Source organism: Penicillium manginii, assembly GCF_028828005.1.
Source record: "Penicillium manginii strain IBT 31320 chromosome Unknown utg000005l:1.0-5665137.0:1.0-5668048.0, whole genome shotgun sequence".
In the NCBI taxonomy this organism is placed as follows: domain Eukaryota; kingdom Fungi; phylum Ascomycota; class Eurotiomycetes; order Eurotiales; family Aspergillaceae; genus Penicillium; species Penicillium manginii.
Genome location: NW_026643106.1, coordinates 3,676,489 through 3,694,370, shown reverse-complemented (window position 1 = coordinate 3,694,370; position 17,882 = coordinate 3,676,489). Strand labels below are relative to the sequence as shown.

Here is a 17,882-nt window from a genome sequence, read left to right as displayed (position 1 = left end):
AGCTAAACATGCCACAATTTCTAGACCTTCCTGCCGAACTCATCCACGTCATATCGGAATTTCTGGATGACGAGCACGCGATAAATTCTCTTCTCCGAACAAATAAACGACTCTTCGCACTCCTCAACCACTCCCTCTACCTCCACAATGCTCAGTCTCCACACCCGACAGCCCTCGAATGGGCCGCCAGACATGGCTTTGAGAGAACGGTGCGCCATGCGTTGAAGGCCGGCATTTCACCAACCGAGGCCTATGAAGAAAATTGGGTACCCTTGGCCTTGGCTTGTATTCATGGACATGAAGACGTGGCACGCCTTTTGCTTGAACTTGGCGTCGATCCGGACCTCGGTGAGGGTGAGGAATGGTACCGATTCAACAACGATGATGACCCAATTGATGATGATCATCATCATAAAGGCCTGGTCGCATTGGCTATTTGTGGAGGCCATGAGTCTATTGTGAAGCTCTTGATTAAGTTCAAGGCCCCAATCGATCCTCAGACAGCGTGGGACGAAGAGGCGTCTCTTGGGCTAGCGGTTATCGCTGGACACTTGCCTATTATAAAGCTGCTGGTAGAAAATGGCTGTAAGCTTGAGGATACATTAAGCCCGCTTATTTCTTATGCTGTCATATCGGGAAATTTTGAGATCGCCGAGTACCTGCTCGATCAAGGTGCCGGTCCGGATCTTGAAGAAACAGAGTCTTATATTTGTCAAGCTGCTTCAGCCGGGCACTGCAAGATACTCATTTTGCTTGTGGAATACATGCTGTCGGAATACGCAAGTAATCCGGACGGTCCTATTCGTGATGTCGCGTCGATGCTCAAGACGCCTTTATACCTCGCCGTGGATCACGGTCATTTTTCTACTGCCGTAATGCTCCGGGACATTACTAAATTATCAGAACAGGTCGATAGTCTGTCTCTCAACTGCATTGATCAAGAATTACTCCTCTTGGCCGGTGCTGCCTGCGGGTGGGAATCTATTGTGCGGAAGCTACTTGAACAGGGTGTTTCGCCTGATACTACCTCTCCGAGTGATTCGGTCTTTCAATACATTAAGCCTAGGGGTCTACCAAATGATCTTTGTCTCCGGGAAAAGCACGGTACCTCAGCATTGGCATTTTCTGCTTTTCACGGCCATCTGGGGACCACTCAGCTTTTGCTTGAATACAATGCCAGCTTGGGGGAAAAGCGGGAAGAAATCTACGCAGCAAACCCGCTCATGGTGGCAGTCTCTCAAGCTCATTTGCCCATCGTGCGTGCCCTTTTAGATCATGGGGCGGATCCGAACTATCGACAGCATGACGAAACATATGTCCTCCACCAGGCCGTACCGTCGCCCGAGATATTTGAGCTTTTGCTTGATCGAGGAGCTAGCGCTGATCGGGATGATTTACCATACAACATATCGCTGCTGGTCAAGGCTCTCCAGGAAGGAGCCATTGATACCATGAGAATCCTCCAGCGAAGGGGGATTCTTGATTCACTGTTACAAGATGAACGGGGCGAAGCTCTTATACTCGCCGTCACTGGGGGTGTCCGTGCGATTGAATATCTTCTGTCCCAGGGTTACAAGGTCACGCCGAACAGCGAAGAAGCCCAACTTGCACTTGTGAGTGCCATCGAGGGGTCCAATACCGAGGTCATCAACCTGCTCTATGCAAGGGGTTTGGTATTCGACTTATCTGTGGTAGACAGAAGGAACCTCTTGGAGTATATACACTATTCAGAATTCCCGGATATCATGGAAAAAAGCATTTCTACCGTGGAAACATTACTCGCGCATGGGGTCGATATCACTGCTGGTCACAATATTCTTTCCAACCTTCTCAGGGGGATGGATCACCTCTCCGTCACTGAGATGAACCCATATTTCGCGTTATTGTTGGACCGCGGTGCAGATCCACTTCAATCGCGACAAGGCCAGAGGAGCCCATTAGAGGTATCTGTGCGTGACATAGACAACGCGTCACTAACCCATATAATGTTGAATGCATTAAATAGTCGGAGTCTCAGTCCAAAGGAACTCAAGAAACTTGCCTATGTCGAAGCAAAAGCCCGTGAACTGGGCAGTTGGAGTGTGGTACGGCATATTTGTCGAATTCATTGTCGGATGAAGTATGAAGGTCTGCCGAAACATCCTGCCTATCCGGGTTGATATTTGACAGACCACCTTGTTACCAGTCAAAATGTTACCAACCACGGAGACGGCAAATCCCTCCTATGTATGTGGACGATGGATGGAAGAAAGAACCCTATCTAGAACAGACAAAGAGCATGGCAAGGCATATCCCTATAAGACACCGACAGCTATCCATAGCTTCTCACTTCCTTCCACTCATTCCCATAGCACTCTAAATAAATTGCTTCCGCCGATACTACACGTACACTTCGTATAACTCCAACAATTGTGCAGTTGCGGGTTTCACCTCATTTGTTTCATGGGAGAGCCGGCCACCCCAAAACACATAGTAAATGATAACTTCATATCCTAACAACCACGCGTTACATTCATTTGTAATTTATAGTACGGTTTTGGTTTCCATAGGAAATCAAATACTATTCAAAATACAATACTTCAGCCTAGCCCCTCAACTCGAAGTGGGTGTTAAGATATAAAGTCATCATTTACTATGCGTTTGACTGGTGACCGGCTTACCCATGACACGTTCCAAGGTTACTGCTATTCTATCAAAATAAGTCTTTAATTGAGTTCTGCTCTCTCCATCTGCGTACTCCAACTTGAACAATGAAAAGTTTCATGTTTCACCTATGTTGACGGCTGGTGCCTAGCACCCAAGCCTCAGACATCCCAGACCGCCCATTCCCTACTAGATAGCTTCACCTTAGTTCGCTCTCTTCTATCTAATTACCAACCAAAGTTTTCGTATCTTTCTTCCACAGTAGGCCTCCGACAAAACAATTCTGCAATTGAGTTCCGCTCTCCACCTCAGGCAACCACATATGGAAACCTACACAATTAACTACACACCTCAAACTAGCAGGACAAGAACCGGGCCCATCCTCCCAATACCCCAAATCACGGATCCCATAATTAAGAAAGCTACTGAAACCAATCTGCATGTCTGAGATGATGTGGCTGACCTCTTTCCCGGGCCGGCCAGCGGGGCAAGACAAAAGCGGGCTGTGCATCGGGAACTCACCGGCCGCCGAAACAAGCCGAAGCGGAACGAACAGACAGAGCCGGATGGGCTTGGGTGGCTGAAACGTGAGGCTGTTTCTACTGTAAACTCTACGCGAAATAGTATGAAAAAAATGGAAACTTTGGGAAGAAAAAGATGTCTATGTTCGTAAAGCTATTCGTGAAATTCTTCCAGCTGGCCTTTCCAAAAGTTAGGCTAGGCTGAACCTATCAGGTCGGTTGCGCAGTAATCCATAGCTGCGATATACCAACATTACTAGTAACTTGGTCATGATGCAAGAAAAGAATATGGAGACCAATCACCCACAAAAAAGATATGACAAAAAGAGGATGGAGGATAGAAAAGGAAAAAAGGGGGTAAAGGGAAAAGGAAATGGGAAATTCATTCTGGATGAACCAAGGGGGGAATCATTTTTTTTGGGTTTCACTTGAGTCCGGCCTCACCACTCACCACAACACATACTTACTCCAGGATAGCGGAGGAAGCAGTGGCAGTAGGGTTGGGAGGGTTCCACTCAAACTTGAAGTCATCACCAAGCTCCTTCTTAATAGCAGTCTTAACCGCATCAAGAACGTGGTCAAAGACACCGAAGTTGGCCGGGTTGTTGATGTCGTTCTTGCCGCCCTGGAAGACACCAGTGCGCACGAGACAGGTGTTCCATCCGTACAGGTTACCGCCAATGATATCGGACTGCGGGTTGTCGCCGATCATGTAGATGTTCTCGGGCAGTGTCTTCTGGCCGTGGATCTGCTCCATCCAGTTCTTGATGACCTCGTCAGCGACGATGTAGGTCGCGCGCTCGGGCTTACCGTAGACGATACGCTCGAGATCACGGCCGGTCAGAGCCTTGTACTGGGCCTCCAGCGCGACGCGGAAGGCTCCCAGGTGCAGACGGGGCGGGCCCTTGTGCTCAGTGGGGCAGAGCAGATCGCCCTGCGAGAAGTAGATGGGGATGTGGCCAGCGACGGCGTCGCGGGCGGCGGGGTCCTTGGCGCGAGTGAGAAGGCGGCCGTTGGCGGAGAGAAGCAGGTCCAGGATGATCTGGTACTCGGTGCTCTGGTCGTGGGACTCGGCGAAACACATGATGGCGTCGAACTTGAAGTTGGCGAAATCGCGGACCTTGGCCTCCTTCCTCTCCTCCTCGGTGAACTTGCGGCAGGGCGAGATCGTTTCGTCCCAGGCGAGAATATCCTTAGGGATGACGACGTTCTTGAAGCCGTAGTTCTCTGCAACGCCGCGGATGTTGTTGCTCTCGCCACCGCAGACGAGGACGTTGTCGTAGTACTCGGCTAGAGCCTGCATGGGGGTGTGGGACTGGATGAACTGGTCGGTGGAGATGGGGAAGCCCAGAACCTCGGACAGCTGCGCGCAGCGAGCTTCCTCGGTCTTGCCACCGCCGTTGGTGAGGAGGATGTAGGGGAATTGGATGCCGAGCTCGTTGTCGCCGTTCAGGATCTTCAGGACGGTCTTGGCTTCGGCGATCGCGTTGTTACCGTGTGCCAGCACACCGTCAATGTCGAAAGCGAAGCACATGTTCTTGACCTTCTCGACCTTCTCCTTGTGAGTGTCTTGGACCTGGGAGGCGATGATATCACGGGCCGCAGAGCCAGGCGCGTGAGCAATGGACAGACGCGACCTGCGGGGGAACGGGGGATGGGCAGCGAGACGCCAAAGGAGTTACGAGAACCCCGGCGGTCCCGCATGGAGGGAGACAGGCTCAGGCGCTGCATGTGAGTATCACTGATGGAGCTGCGAGTGGCAGGAATCTCAATGGTGTGGTTGTGGTGGTCGCTGGGGATGGCGACACCAGGCTGACCCTCGCGGGCAGCACCGTCACTGGGGGCAGGAGGAGGGCCGCTGGGGCTGGTATTCTCGCCGCCGAGATCAGCATCGGAGAAACGAGGCATGTTGATGGTGGTAGTGGTTGAAGGTGAGGGAATTATATTGCGATAAAAGGATTGATAGATGGTATGGATGCGATTGTCCGGATTGGCACGGACAAAGGATCACAAGACAATCAACCAAGAAGGATAGGAATGAAAGAAACAAGAGGCAATGGAGGGGCAAGGAAGATGGTTTTATTTAAAAAAAGAGAAAAACCTTAGAGGAGGTGGCACTGATGGGTTCAACCTCAAGCAAGCAGTCCCGGTTATGGAGCCCGGTGGATGCAGGACCCATAATGGTGCCCATTTTGTGGGATATATACCCAACCAGAACGGCGGCATTCGGGATTGCTCGCCCAGAAAGGAGCAGAAGCAGATGGAGACGGTTCAGACCTACGTGCCAGGTGCGTCATTGACTAGCAGAAGGGGAGAAGTGGTCCGCAAAGTGGAGTGGGAGAGAAGGTGAGTGGCCGGGATGATTGGTAGTCCTAGACGTTTGCATACAGATATCACAGTACAGATATCAGTATACTGTGTACACCATCCACTAACAGTATACAGTAGATATCTTCTACACTATTATAGATATGCTATTTTACACCCTCGGACTACTTGCCCGCAAGTTGGCACCCGCATTAGCCTTGCAAATACACTGGCGAATAGACCTGGTGAAATGAACCAGCCCTGATCTCACGTAATTAGTATTAGCTAGTCCTAACTAGGTTAGATCGCCCCGGCTGGTTTAGCGGGAAACAATGATGTCATCACCCCCCGATTGAGCCGCTTTTGACCGCTTTTACGGCCCTCCTTTCTGCCCCTCCTTTGCCCCTCCTACTTTACCCTCCAGTAGGTACGTACCCTCTGCCTTGAACTTCCAACTGCATATCTCCCGGCATGATTGATTTACCATCCTCTAAACACTTATCTGCGTCCACATTCTCTCACTCATCGCATTACTCCATCGGGATACCCGAAACCTGAAGGTGGATCATGGTCCACTGGTCTATGCAACCCACGACAGTCGACGGTAACGCACAGGATGGAACGGAAGCATGTGGGTGGATCTCGGGTTGGGAAGCGTGGGATGACGTCGGGTGGATGCTAAATTGTGAATAATTTCAGTAGTATACAGTAGACCACATACTCCAACTGCCAATGCCAATATATCGCGCATCTAAGAGAACACGGTCCTCGAAGAGTGTCTGAATTCTGCAGACTTGTGTATTCCGTGCCCGTTCGCCGTTCGCCGTTCGGCCCGCGGCCGAGCACGGCGCTGAGTGTTCCTTGCCCGGTGATTGGTCGGATCTGCCCGTATTTCATTACCCCTGTATCTTCTTTGTTCTCCTGAGTACGGAGTAGAGTTAGAATTATTATTTATTATTATTTATTGTTATTGTTATAATCATTATTATAACTATATGGTATAGCCACCTCCTATTCTCTCTTTTGAATCAAACTCTATCCTACTAGTATTCAAACTACTGCATCTCCTCCATTACTGGCGGGATTGAAAACGTTTACTCGGGAAATATCGGGTCCCGCTCGCGTCGAGATCTTCCTCCCGTGGCTGGTGCGGCCCACACGGTGATCTCATTTTGTCCCTCATCTCATCGTTTGGCTTGGTTCTTGCTCACTACCCCGTACCCATGTATACAACAATCTGGTCTGATGACCTATCCGGAGTATTCAAACTATACACCATGGACTGAGAGGACCATTTGATCTTTTAACTCAGATCTAGATGTGGCTTCGCCTATCTTCCGCCCGAATACTGTACTAGTAATCCCTGCAAAGATCGACCGAGTAAACTTTAACCACTCACGCCCGGTGAAACTTTTAGTCGGCAGCCTGTCCTGTCCTGCCTACCTCGGTGGACCAGACTCTCCAAAGATAGTACGGAGTATGGAGTACATACAACGGAGATGCTCCCATCCCATCACATCCCATCCCACCACCCCGGAGTACTGCAATCCGTGCACCCGGCCTGGTGTGGATATCGCGCATATCGACACATTTTCGCATTCTGCTCGGCGGTTCTAGTCCAATGACATTACCCGATTCCCCGTCGGTGTTCGTGCTTCGCTGGCGCGCTGAAGATCGGAAACCACTCTGCACGGAGTGCCGACAAATTCGCCTTACCGTACTTTGCCTAACAACTTTGCCCCTGACAAGGGTCAAAGCCAAAGCCAAGGCCGAGAGCTTAGTCCAGCCAGGCACGGATACTCCGTACATGAGGGACATCTCATCCATCCCAGCTCCTCGCACGTAGGTGGCATGCAAGGCGACCAATCATAGCCCGCCAGGCCCTGGGAATTGACATGGGCTGAAAATGCTTACCCGTACGAACTTTGGGTTGGCATCGGTTGGCAACTGCTGTACCCCCTCCAGGGCTCCGACCGGAGAACCGATTCGGAGTTACGGTAGGAGATCGTTGCGATCGCGACCGCCCGAGTCCAGGGTTGGTCTCGGCTTGGGTGGAGGAACGCTTTCCGACGAGTTTGTGCTGTGCTTGTTTGCAGTGATGGATGGTTTCTTGAATCATGTCACATTTGTGTGTTGACGTCGTTGGGTGTGGCTGATCCCCCCCGCACTCTTGCTGGTGGACCACGTGCACAGGCCAGTGTGGATGTCACGATGTTGACAAGTTGAACTTGAGGGGAAATTTGTGGGATTGTTTATCAGGGATGAGTATTGTTTACCTAGGTATTGAGATACATATTAAGTACCTAGTGCGAGTATTCTAGGTATTTTGAACGTGTTCAACTTGAAGTTCAAGTTGAGACTCGGAGGTTAGCAGTGTTACTACTAATGCCGTGACCTAGATAGTAATACTGTTGCTGGTACTGGGCATATATATTGCGCAATGACCGCCCCGAATCTTGAAGTTGAACCACACTGGCACAATTTCGCATGCAGACCTCAGAGGCCCCACTAGTGATATGCAGTTCAATTCCAAGTTCGAGTTACTTCAAGGTTACATACTACTACATAGGTAATAGGTAAAAGCAAACCAAGTTGACACTGGCAGCCTATACCTCCGTCTATCATCGCATCACGTGGTCAGATCATCCCCGAGATCAAGCCAGTGATGATCCCATTCGGACATGTGGAGATCATGGAATAAATAGCTCCATATATTATATGTATACTTTGTACTCCCATACCTCCTAATCTAATCGGATCTAATCAGACAATTCTACAATTCATGTTTCCAATGGCCGTCTTTGTTTGTCCTATGACTCCGCACACGTGACCTCCGCGGGGTGCGGGCAACTTTCTTTGGCCCACCTTCGTGTCACCGTCAGAGTCACGATCTCCGTCACTCTGTCGTGCTTGTGTTTCCTGTCTGGTCATCACTGCTGTGACATATTTCAAAATGGCTCCGCTCATTACCTTGGCCACATGTGCGCTGAACCAATGGGCCCTCGATTTTGAAGGCAACCTTCAGCGCATCAAGAAAAGTATCATCAAGGCCAAAGAGGCTGGTGCAACTTTGCGTGTCGGCCCCGAGCTGGAAATTCCTGGTTACGGTATGTCTCTCAAGTATACTGCTTGGATGTATGGCTCTAATCGATTTCTCGCTAGGCTGTCTGGATCACTTCCTCGAGAATGAGATCTACGATAACTCATGGGAGTCGCTGTACTCTATCTTGACGGATCCCGAGCTGCATGATATCGTTATCGATGTTGGGTACGTCTATACCCCCGACTCCAGCCTATACTCCACAATTCAACAACCATCTAATTCCTCCTCACAGTCTTCCCATCCTTCACCGAAACTGCAGATACAATGCCCGCGCCATCGTCTTGAACGGCAAAATCCTGTGCCTGCGTCCTAAGCTTTATCTCGCCAACGATGGAAACTTCCGTGAAATGCGCTTCTTCACTCCGTGGAACCGCCCCAGACACGTGGAGGACTATTACCTTCCCCCGTATATCCAGAAGCACCAGGGTGCCCGCCATGTTCCCATCGGAGATGTTGTCCTGTCCACCTACGACACAACCCTGGCCGCGGAGACTTGCGAAGAGCTCTTCACGCCCAACAGTCCTCATATCACAATGTGCGCCACTACCTCTCTCAATACCTTTACCTTGCTAACCCACTTGCAGGGGCCTCAACGGCGTGGAAATCTTCACCAACAGTAGCGGAAGTCATCACTCCCTCCGAAAGTTGGATGAGCGTGTTGCTCTGATCTCAGAAGCAACTCGGAAGAATGGTGGTGTCTACTTGTACTCCAATCAGATTGGATGTGACGGTGACCGACTGTATGATCACCCCCGGCGACCTCGAAAGCGTCTACTAATAGCAGCACAGGTACTACGACGGCAGCGCCATGATCTTCGTCAACGGAGACATTGTCGGACAGTCCAGCCAATTCGGCCTGAACGAGGTCGAAGTCGTCGTTGCGACCGTCGATCTGGAAGCCGTGCGATCTTATCGATTCGCTCCCTCGCGTGGCATGCAGGCCGTCGCAGCACCGGAATACAAGCGCATCGAAGTGGACTTCTCTTTGTCTCACGAGAATCTCGACCTGGACGAGATGCACTCTGCTACAGCCCGCAGACCACCGCACTATCATATCCCCGAAGAAGAAATTGCTTACGGACCTGCTTGCTGGCTTTGGGATTACCTCCGTCGATCCAAGGCCGCTGGTTTCTTCATTCCCCTCTCGGGTGGTATTGACAGCTGTGCCACCGCCACGCTTGTCTACTCCATGTGCCGCCAAGTCATCAAGGCCATGAAAGAAGGTAACGAAGTCGTGATTGCGGATGTTAAGCGTATCGCTGCTTACTCCGACAAGCTGCCCGAGACTGCAGAGGAGCTTTGTAACCAGGTGCTGTGCACTTCTTTCCTGGGTATGAAGAATCAGAGTAGCAAGGAAACGAGGGAGCGTGCTCAAGCGCTCGCTGACCGTATTGGTGCTTACCACACGGACACTAATATTGACGACGTGTTCCAATCGACGAAAAACATTCTCACCAAAGCTACCGGGTTTGAGCCGAAATTCAAGGGTCCGTCTCCATCTCTCCCGCACCGAGAAACCTGCTCATCTCTAATCTACTCATAGTTCACGGCGGCTCGACCACGCAAAATCTCGCCCTGCAGAATATCCAGGCTCGGTCTCGGATGGTGATCTCTTACTACCTTGCTCAGGAATTGTGCGAGGTTCGCGGCCGACCGGGCGGCGGTTCTCTTCTCGTCCTCGGAAGCTCCAACGTCGACGAATGTCTGCGCGGATGTGAGTAGAGTATACCGTCTCAAATCCATGCGAACCAGACTAACCCGACCGCAGACCTGACAAAATACGATTGCTCCTCCGCGGACATCAACCCAATCGGCTCCATCAGCAAAGTCGACCTGAAGCGCTTCATCGCATGGGCATCTGAAGACTTCAACATGCCCATCCTGAAAGACTTCATCGAGGCGACCCCAACCGCCGAGCTGGAACCCATCACCGCCGAACACGTAAGATTAAACCCCTCCGCCCCCCTCACAACTCGCAGCAAAAGACTAACCCAAACAGACCCAATCCGACGAGGTCGACATGCAAATGACCTACAAAGAACTATCCCGCTTCGGCACCCTGCGAAAAGTAAACCATCTCGGCCCATTCGGCATGTTCCTCGTCCTTCTAGAAGAATGGAGCGGCGAAGGCGAAGATAAACTCAGCCCGCGCGAAGTCGCCGATAAAGTGAAGAAATTCTTCCACTTCTACCAGATCAATCGGCACAAGCAGACCGTCGCCACGCCGTCATATCACGCGGAAAGCTACAGTCCTGACGATCACAGATTCGACCTCCGCCCTTTCTTGTATCCGTCTGCTTTCCAGAGTTGGTCGTTTGGAAAGATTGATCGTCGGGTTGAGGCGTTGGAGCTGAGGATTCAGAAAAAGAAGGATGAGGTTGCGGCTAAGGCTGCGAAGTAGAAAGAGTGTGGCTAGAATATTTTGTGATAGTATCTTATCTTTTGCAACCGTTAGCCATGTTACGTGGATAGAATACTAGATCCTTTATGAATGATATAATACCTGAGCTATGGTTTTTTCGTTCTTCGCCGAAAGTTCCTACCGGCAACTAAGTTGAGATGACTACAATTGAGTCCAATACCAAGTACTAGTAGTAGTGCTGTATTATTTCTAATTATAAACGACAACACGGCATTCTATGATACGCCGCAGAGAAAAAAAAATAATCCTCCGTCAAATCCCATCCCTACCAATCCAATTATACCCGTAAAATATTATCCGAAGAAAAGTTTATTGCTCAAGTTCGTAAGTCGTATTCGTGTCACACACTGGCACCCGGGCAAGCCGGCGACCAAATTCCCAAATGTATCGAGATGCACTGGCAGGTGGATGGTTTGTCCAGCTAAACTTGAAGAATATTGAATTAGAACAACTTGAATGTCTCGTCATAGTTGGAACCTTCCTCGAACCATGTACTCACCAGTGAGCCTGCAAGTTTAAATACCCTGTCCAGCGTAACGGCCCGGAGGGAACGTATATTCATCATCCAAGTGCTCCTTGGCTGCCATCAAGGGACCCCATTTCTTGCGAATGTCTTGCCAGCGACGCTTGAAGCCAGACGGGCTGGTGTTTGCAACTTCTTGTTTATCGACAGCGGAACTGATATCGGAGTCCTTGACAAGGCCGGCGGGCAAGTGTATAGAGCTTTGGCGACTGGATGTGTTGCTCGACATATTGGACATGGAAAGCGAATAGGTGAAACTTGAAATGGGGGTTATTTGAGAATTTCAAGTACTTCGTGACTCGGATTTGGAAAGGGTGATTTTAAATTCAATTCAAATTTGATGGAGTGGAGTGGTTTCTGGTTCAACTCTGGGAGGAAATCCAGTTCCTTTATAAGACTCCGTGCAAAGATTTTCATCACCTGCCAGTGCTTAGGTACTTACCCATCTAGCCTGCTTATTCGTTCAGCCCTACGGCATATTTGGCGTGTCGAAAATACCTCACCGAGTCAGGCCGAGATATTTCCGCCCTTGTTTTTCTCAACCTGCGGCACTTGTTTGCTGACACTTGAGTGGAGCAGCGATAAGGAGTGCAGGTGAACTAGTCGTAAAGAAGTAGAAGGATTCTAGAGCGATTGGTTGTCTTTAAGCCCACTTTGGGCATTAGACTTGTTCTGGGCATTGCTTTTCTGTCCTGTGTTGTTTTTGCCGAGTTGAGGGTTCGGAGATGAGTCGGGTGAAAGTCGGAGGGGAGTTGGTTTGGTATGGATCGTCCGGAAAGTCGCCGGTAGCTATGCTTGTTCAAGTTTTGAAAAGATTTGAAAGAAGAACATAAGCGCCCGGGGAAAAAGTTAACTTCATACTATTTTAAATAGATTCGCCTTCTTGATCTACTAGCGAAAATGTATGTAATGTAATGGGATGGTGGTTGGTTATTGATTGAGGGGTTGTTTCTTCTCATCCTACCAACTAGTACGGAGTAGTCAAGCCTTTCTTTCAAGCAAAGCTAAATTTGAATTGCCGAAGAATGTGGATCATATCGTTCCGTTCAAGACCCATCAAGTTAGTATGACCAGTCGCTAACTTCCAAGGCTCGGCTGGTTTGTGACTGACCTACTAGGTATGTACCTGAAAAGGGGGCCTTTCGCCACAGCTAGTTACGTATCTCAGGTTCATGAAACTACCTGTCTACCATAGCACCGCCAAACGTGAAACTCTATCAAAACCCAAAGTGGATATAAAATTCCAATATTCACATGTGGATTTAATTTTTCAAGGTGGGTCATGTCACTTCAGATAATTCTGCCTAACCGTTTAACGGCACCGTCAATTCATATCCACTCGCTTCCGCTGGAAACTTCAGCAAGCGCAAGACCAAAGGGTCGGTACTGTGTTCCAGGAACATGCAAATAGCGATACATTCCGGCCTTATCCTCCCTTCTATCCACGGCTGCCATTCCGCCGCAGCACACATGCGTCCCATCCACTGCACCAACATTACCAGCGCCGGAACATCTCTCTTCCTGCAGAGCGCTAGAAAGTCACACTCGAGCCGACCCATAAAGGAAGAAATGTGAGCAGAGTTGGGCCTGTTGTTCTCAAGTTTCAAAAGGGCGGAGAGGATTCTAAGAGGGTCGTAATATATGCTATTATTTTCCGTGGTATATTCATCAATTTGACACAGATCGGCAAGATCTGGATCAAGCCCCTCGCGTCCGGCTTGTGGTTTTTTGTCGAAGATCGTACGTTCTTCTTTCACGATCGCGTCGAAGGAAAGCGCCCAGATACTGTCGGGGATGTAAGGCGCAGCTATGGATATGATTGTTCGAAGGCCGCTTTGTAGACAAAGCCAGTTCATCGCCTCCGGCCTGTTCGTGAGAACCCACGAGTCTGTGGGTTTGAAATTCTCGGGGCAAATCGTCATGACTCCCATCATCATGCAAGAAGATAGGAGAGCGTCGACGTTATCTCGTCGTACCGGTGAAGAAAGTGCCTTTTGGTACTGTTGGATCGCATGTTGCCAGAAATAAGCCTCGGCAAATGATCTCTCTTTGTTGGGTGAGACACGGTTGAGATGGAGGATGCCAACCGCGAGAACGGTATACATCAAATGTGGGTTCTGTAGAGGTGTTAGTTCAACTGATTAGTTCAAATTTGGAAGGAACCGTCAGGAAGAGCTTACAGCAAATGATACCCGTATCATATCGGTTCCCATTACCTTGCGTATTACAGGACTGGCAACGGTATCAACGGTGCTGTTCATAAAATACTGAAAGGCCACGGTAGGTAAAGCATGGCCCGAGTTCTGATTTATAAAGGCGTTCGGCATCTGGCGCGAATCAAAACCCAACACTGTCTCAATTTTATTCGTGAGGTCGTTAAGTGAAAGTGTGAATATTATGGTTGATGGGTCCTCGTGTCCAAATGTAAGCTTGGTCCTCTTCTGACGAACAACCTCATTTTCGGGAGTATAGGAACACTCTATCCCCTTGTATTTGCATTTTTGACAATGTGGCTTTTGTTCATCGCACTATACTATGCATCAGCTTGACTGGCTGGCACGGAGAGCTCTCTATCTCGCTTACTTACCTTCACTCTTCTTCTTTTACACGTCAAACACCCCCCTCTAGACTTTTTATGAGATCGTCGGGCATGAAATGTTGTATCTTTTTTCTCTCGTGGGTGTACGCGAAACACGGTCTGGAGTTGTTTCGCGTCAGAGTTGCTTTCTTCGGATGTTTCATCCGATCCCCTCTCGTTATCGGAAGTGACGACTTTGAACATATTTGCCTGTTAAAATGATCAACTTCATGACCCGTGAGGGGATGATCGAAAAAGGCGGCAAGCAAGGCAGACAAGGTTGAAGCATCGCCACACTGGCTTCGATCACGTGTGATAATAAATACGAGGAAGGTCAGGTGATGCGGCTCGATGGAGATGCGAGTCTTTAGAAAACCTCCGAATGATATGAGAGGGAGAGTACTTTGCAAATGCTGCTAGTCATGATTCTCTGCCTTGATATTTTGAGGTTTGTGAAAAGCGCCCGGGCCTTCATGAGATTTGCAGCGATAAAAGAAATTACCTCCATCGTTATTGACCAAGTCGCGAGTCGTACCATTAATTTTATTTGAACTTTCGGGACCAAAGAATATATAAATGCTCAAAATCATATGATCTTGATTCATGCGTGTGATTTGTGCGATGTCTATATGTAGAAAGAAGGGGCAATTTGCATGCCTGAGGCCTCAATGCATCAACAGGTGCTCTCCAGACTGGGGTAAACGGGGCTACATTTTGTACCTTCGACAGCCGTCCACCTTGGTATCAGACATTGTTTCCGAGATAGCTGTTTGAAGAAGGCAGTGGTGGTTGGCAATCTTTGCCCTCACTTTGCTCTCACCTCTCGAAGCAATCATGGGCGTTCGGACATCCAGGACCAAGGTTATTATACTTCACGGGCCGATGTTACTCTTATCAGAGAACCGCGCCCTCTATGATAACCTGTTGCTGTGCGGACGATCCCTCGGGCTTCCAAAACCCAGCGAGTTTCAACCCGGCCTTGTTGAGCAGTGTCTCCCACTCGTTCTTGGTTCGTTCTGCCGATGAAAAAGCAGTCATCATAGTCATATCACCAATCGCAGCCATCCACGGAATATTCGTCTCCGGCATGGCCTTTTCATGAATCAGGAGTAAAGAACTGGGCCCCATTGCTTCACGAAGTCTCGACAGGATCTCCACGGCCTGCTTGTCTGGCCAGTCGTGGAGGACAGTGCGGAGGTAATACGCCTTTGCGCCTTTGACAGGCTGTTCATCAAAGAAATTATGAACCTGGCTCTCGATCTCACTTGGAAGATCCGCTGTCTCAGTCACATAAGATAAGTCCTGGAGAACAAGTCTTCCTGGCAGATTGGGGAATCTTTCGCGGAAAGCCTGGAGATCTTTACCGCGGCCACCTCCGACATCCACAAGAACAACATCGGAAGAGCTCTGCACCTGCAGCTTATCTTCAACTGGGAAGAAGTCCAGCCAGCTTTTCTCATCGCGGCGGTAGGGCGACGCCATGACGGTGTCAAAAGCGTTTTGGTAATACGGCTTTGATGACATGTAATCGAAGTATCCACGCTTGGACTTGAGGACAAAGTTGAATGGGGAGTCTTGGATATCATCTGGATTTTTCCACCCTTTTTGTTCAAAGTATGCGGGAAGTTGAGCAACGAAAAGAAACATATGAGTGCTGTAAATGTCAGTCCAAGTTGCATGCTGAGTCTCAGTGTACAGACTGGGGGTACTTACAAAAATATGACCGCGCCCGACATCCAAGACGTCGAAACATAGGCCGCGGTGTATTGCGTAGGCGAGAAGGTGTCAGCGGCATCTTGCTTGAGGATGTTCAAGGGCACAAGTGCCTTCATGATTCTTCCTATTTCACAACACCATTAGAGCGGAATTTAATTAGAGGGTAGGAGTGGATATTTACCAACTAGCTTTGGATCAGCTTTCACATCTTCAGCAAGCTGAGCCACACGCACGTTGCCATCTTCGCTTTCAGAGCTGCGCTTGATGATTGCATCGAAGAGTTTGAGATCTACAGCTAGACGAACTGTGATGGCTTGGTGGCACTAGAAGCTCATTAGCGTAGCTCACTTATGCGAAAATCCCCGGGAGATCCAAAATTTACAGTGTAAAGAAGACGAAGTGTTTTGTCCAAAGGAGTTTCACATCGGCTCCTCAATCGTTCGCATGCTTCATAAAGCTGAGCTCGCTGCTCCGGATCCACGTCTGCGAGCTTGCCGGATGAATTTACCGAGTCAATAGACTCGATAAGCCGAGAAATATCCATGGCCAGAATTTTGAGGTGGAGTGCGCGGAGCTATCGTCGGATTGAAGAGCAGCCCTTGTGTGATTTCCAAAAAAGGCTATTGAAGTGGGGTAAACGATACAAATGGTGGCAAGGAGATGCCAGAGAGAATATTAAGTTGAATGAAGTGAGGGGTCAAGCAAGTGGTGCAGATTGACGTATATTGAAAGCTCCGGAAGCACAGCGAAAGTATGAAGTTAAATAGAATAGGCTTTGTAATGTTGGAAATGTTCAACCTTGGGAGAATAGCCCAGAGGAAGTGGATACAATATTGTAAGGGGGCAAGGGGATCATCCTCTAGGTCTATCTACACAGACTCAGAGCAATGACAGGCCGCTGTAAATGGCATACACATCTACTCCGAGGTCGGTATAATTTATCAAAACCTGTGCGGGGTAAAACGTATACATACATAGATAGGTCATTGCGCCACAAAATTGAATATTGCTTTTCCTCGTGCATCCAAATTCACCCGGACGTACAGCACTAGTAGTATCCATAATTAACGCTATTGTGGAGTATGCTTCTGCATAATTTTCGAGATATCTTTCATGTGTCGAAGAACCAAGCGCTAAGAGTGACGACCAGTCCAATTTGATTACATAGCTATTGAACTTCTTGCATGAGTGGAAGCACGTCAAATCTTGGCAAGGTCTCAAATCTCAGCGTTCAGGCAAGACGTTCAAACGTGCATGTCCCCGGGATGGGCTGAGCTTGCGATGCAGCAGGGTTCACCGATCTGTCGATTGATCACTTTCCTCAAGCATCACGTATGATTGAGATGTATTGAATTTTCGGTTTACAGGATATAACATTCGGTCGGGAGCGTTTCCAGGCAAACAGTAGGCATAGATCGCCAGGCAGCAATAAAGCTAATGTCTCTAATATGTAGCCTTCAATGTTCGCCAATCAATTCCAAGATACTATATAACCTATCCTAGAAACTGAGCTTTCAAAGGGCATTTTAGTCAAGATGAGCTGACGCTGAAATGTGTTTTTTGGGTACGATCTGCACGTTTTTTGGTTGGTTAATATTTGTACATATGGGTGTCGGACCATCAGTAACGAGGGGCAAATCAATAATGACACCTGGGCAAGTTTGATGTGGGGCCGGTTACTAGTTAGTAGCTGCTGGTCCGATGAATAATACTGCATAATACTGACAACTGCAATACTGACTACATACATATGCGAGGCTGCAGATGTACGTATGCTGCATACACCGTATCATGTACCTACTTCAAGTTGTGTAACTTCGGAATTTAGGGACATGCACCCCCTGGCTAGTATTACATGAAAGCCTGGTATTAGGATGGCCAGTAAATTTGATTGCGTCTGTGGTAATGGTAAATTTGGATACACAATTTCCCCACCTATAGTTTTGTGTATGAAGAAAAACTTTCCAAAAAAACCTTGGTTATAAAATTAATTTGAATACTTTCCTTCGCACTTTGCATGTATTTGATAATTTTAAAATACACACCGACTTGAAAGCATTGACTTTTTC

At 48.8% G+C, this 17,882-nt stretch overlaps 7 protein-coding genes across 7 annotated transcripts; 3 read left to right on the top strand and 4 right to left on the bottom strand.

The window, feature by feature from the left end:
• Positions 1–8: 8 nt before the first annotated feature.
• On the top strand, positions 9–2,159 carry N7533_007752 (uncharacterized protein; the record flags this gene model as incomplete). Its single annotated transcript, XM_057104402.1, has 1 exon — positions 9–2,159. One exon carries the CDS (start codon positions 9–11, stop codon positions 2,157–2,159), a length of 2,151 nt encoding a protein of 716 aa, XP_056959359.1.
• A 1,468-nt stretch (positions 2,160–3,627) lies between these two features.
• Positions 3,628–5,072, bottom strand: N7533_007751 (uncharacterized protein; the record flags this gene model as incomplete). The annotated part of the gene is made up of 2 exons (XM_057104401.1): positions 3,628–4,740; positions 4,797–5,072. 2 exons carry the CDS (start codon positions 5,070–5,072, stop codon positions 3,628–3,630), a joined length of 1,389 nt encoding a protein of 462 aa, XP_056959358.1.
• A 244-nt stretch (positions 5,073–5,316) lies between these two features.
• N7533_007750 (uncharacterized protein) lies at positions 5,317–5,736 on the top strand (the record flags this gene model as incomplete). Its single annotated transcript, XM_057104400.1, has 2 exons — positions 5,317–5,510; positions 5,634–5,736. 2 exons carry the CDS (start codon positions 5,317–5,319, stop codon positions 5,734–5,736), a joined length of 297 nt encoding a protein of 98 aa, XP_056959357.1.
• A 2,688-nt stretch (positions 5,737–8,424) lies between these two features.
• On the top strand, positions 8,425–10,975 carry N7533_007749 (glutamine-dependent NAD(+) synthetase; the record flags this gene model as incomplete). Its single annotated transcript, XM_057104399.1, has 8 exons — positions 8,425–8,578; positions 8,634–8,739; positions 8,807–9,109; positions 9,159–9,314; positions 9,364–10,061; positions 10,118–10,288; positions 10,343–10,515; positions 10,574–10,975. The coding sequence occupies 8 exons, from the start codon at positions 8,425–8,427 to the stop codon at positions 10,973–10,975; spliced, it is 2,163 nt and encodes a 720-aa protein (XP_056959356.1).
• Positions 10,976–11,511: 536 nt separating this feature from the next.
• Positions 11,512–11,748, bottom strand: N7533_007748 (uncharacterized protein; the record flags this gene model as incomplete). The annotated part of the gene is made up of 1 exon (XM_057104398.1): positions 11,512–11,748. One exon carries the CDS (start codon positions 11,746–11,748, stop codon positions 11,512–11,514), a length of 237 nt encoding a protein of 78 aa, XP_056959355.1.
• A 1,075-nt stretch (positions 11,749–12,823) lies between these two features.
• Positions 12,824–14,301, bottom strand: N7533_007747 (Zn(II)2Cys6 transcription factor; the record flags this gene model as incomplete). The annotated part of the gene is made up of 3 exons (XM_057104397.1): positions 12,824–13,636; positions 13,700–14,047; positions 14,107–14,301. The coding sequence occupies 3 exons, from the start codon at positions 14,299–14,301 to the stop codon at positions 12,824–12,826; spliced, it is 1,356 nt and encodes a 451-aa protein (XP_056959354.1).
• A 690-nt stretch (positions 14,302–14,991) lies between these two features.
• Positions 14,992–16,357, bottom strand: N7533_007746 (uncharacterized protein; the record flags this gene model as incomplete). Its single annotated transcript, XM_057104396.1, has 4 exons — positions 14,992–15,751; positions 15,811–15,937; positions 15,995–16,136; positions 16,196–16,357. The coding sequence occupies 4 exons, from the start codon at positions 16,355–16,357 to the stop codon at positions 14,992–14,994; spliced, it is 1,191 nt and encodes a 396-aa protein (XP_056959353.1).
• Positions 16,358–17,882: the final 1,525 nt, after the last annotated feature.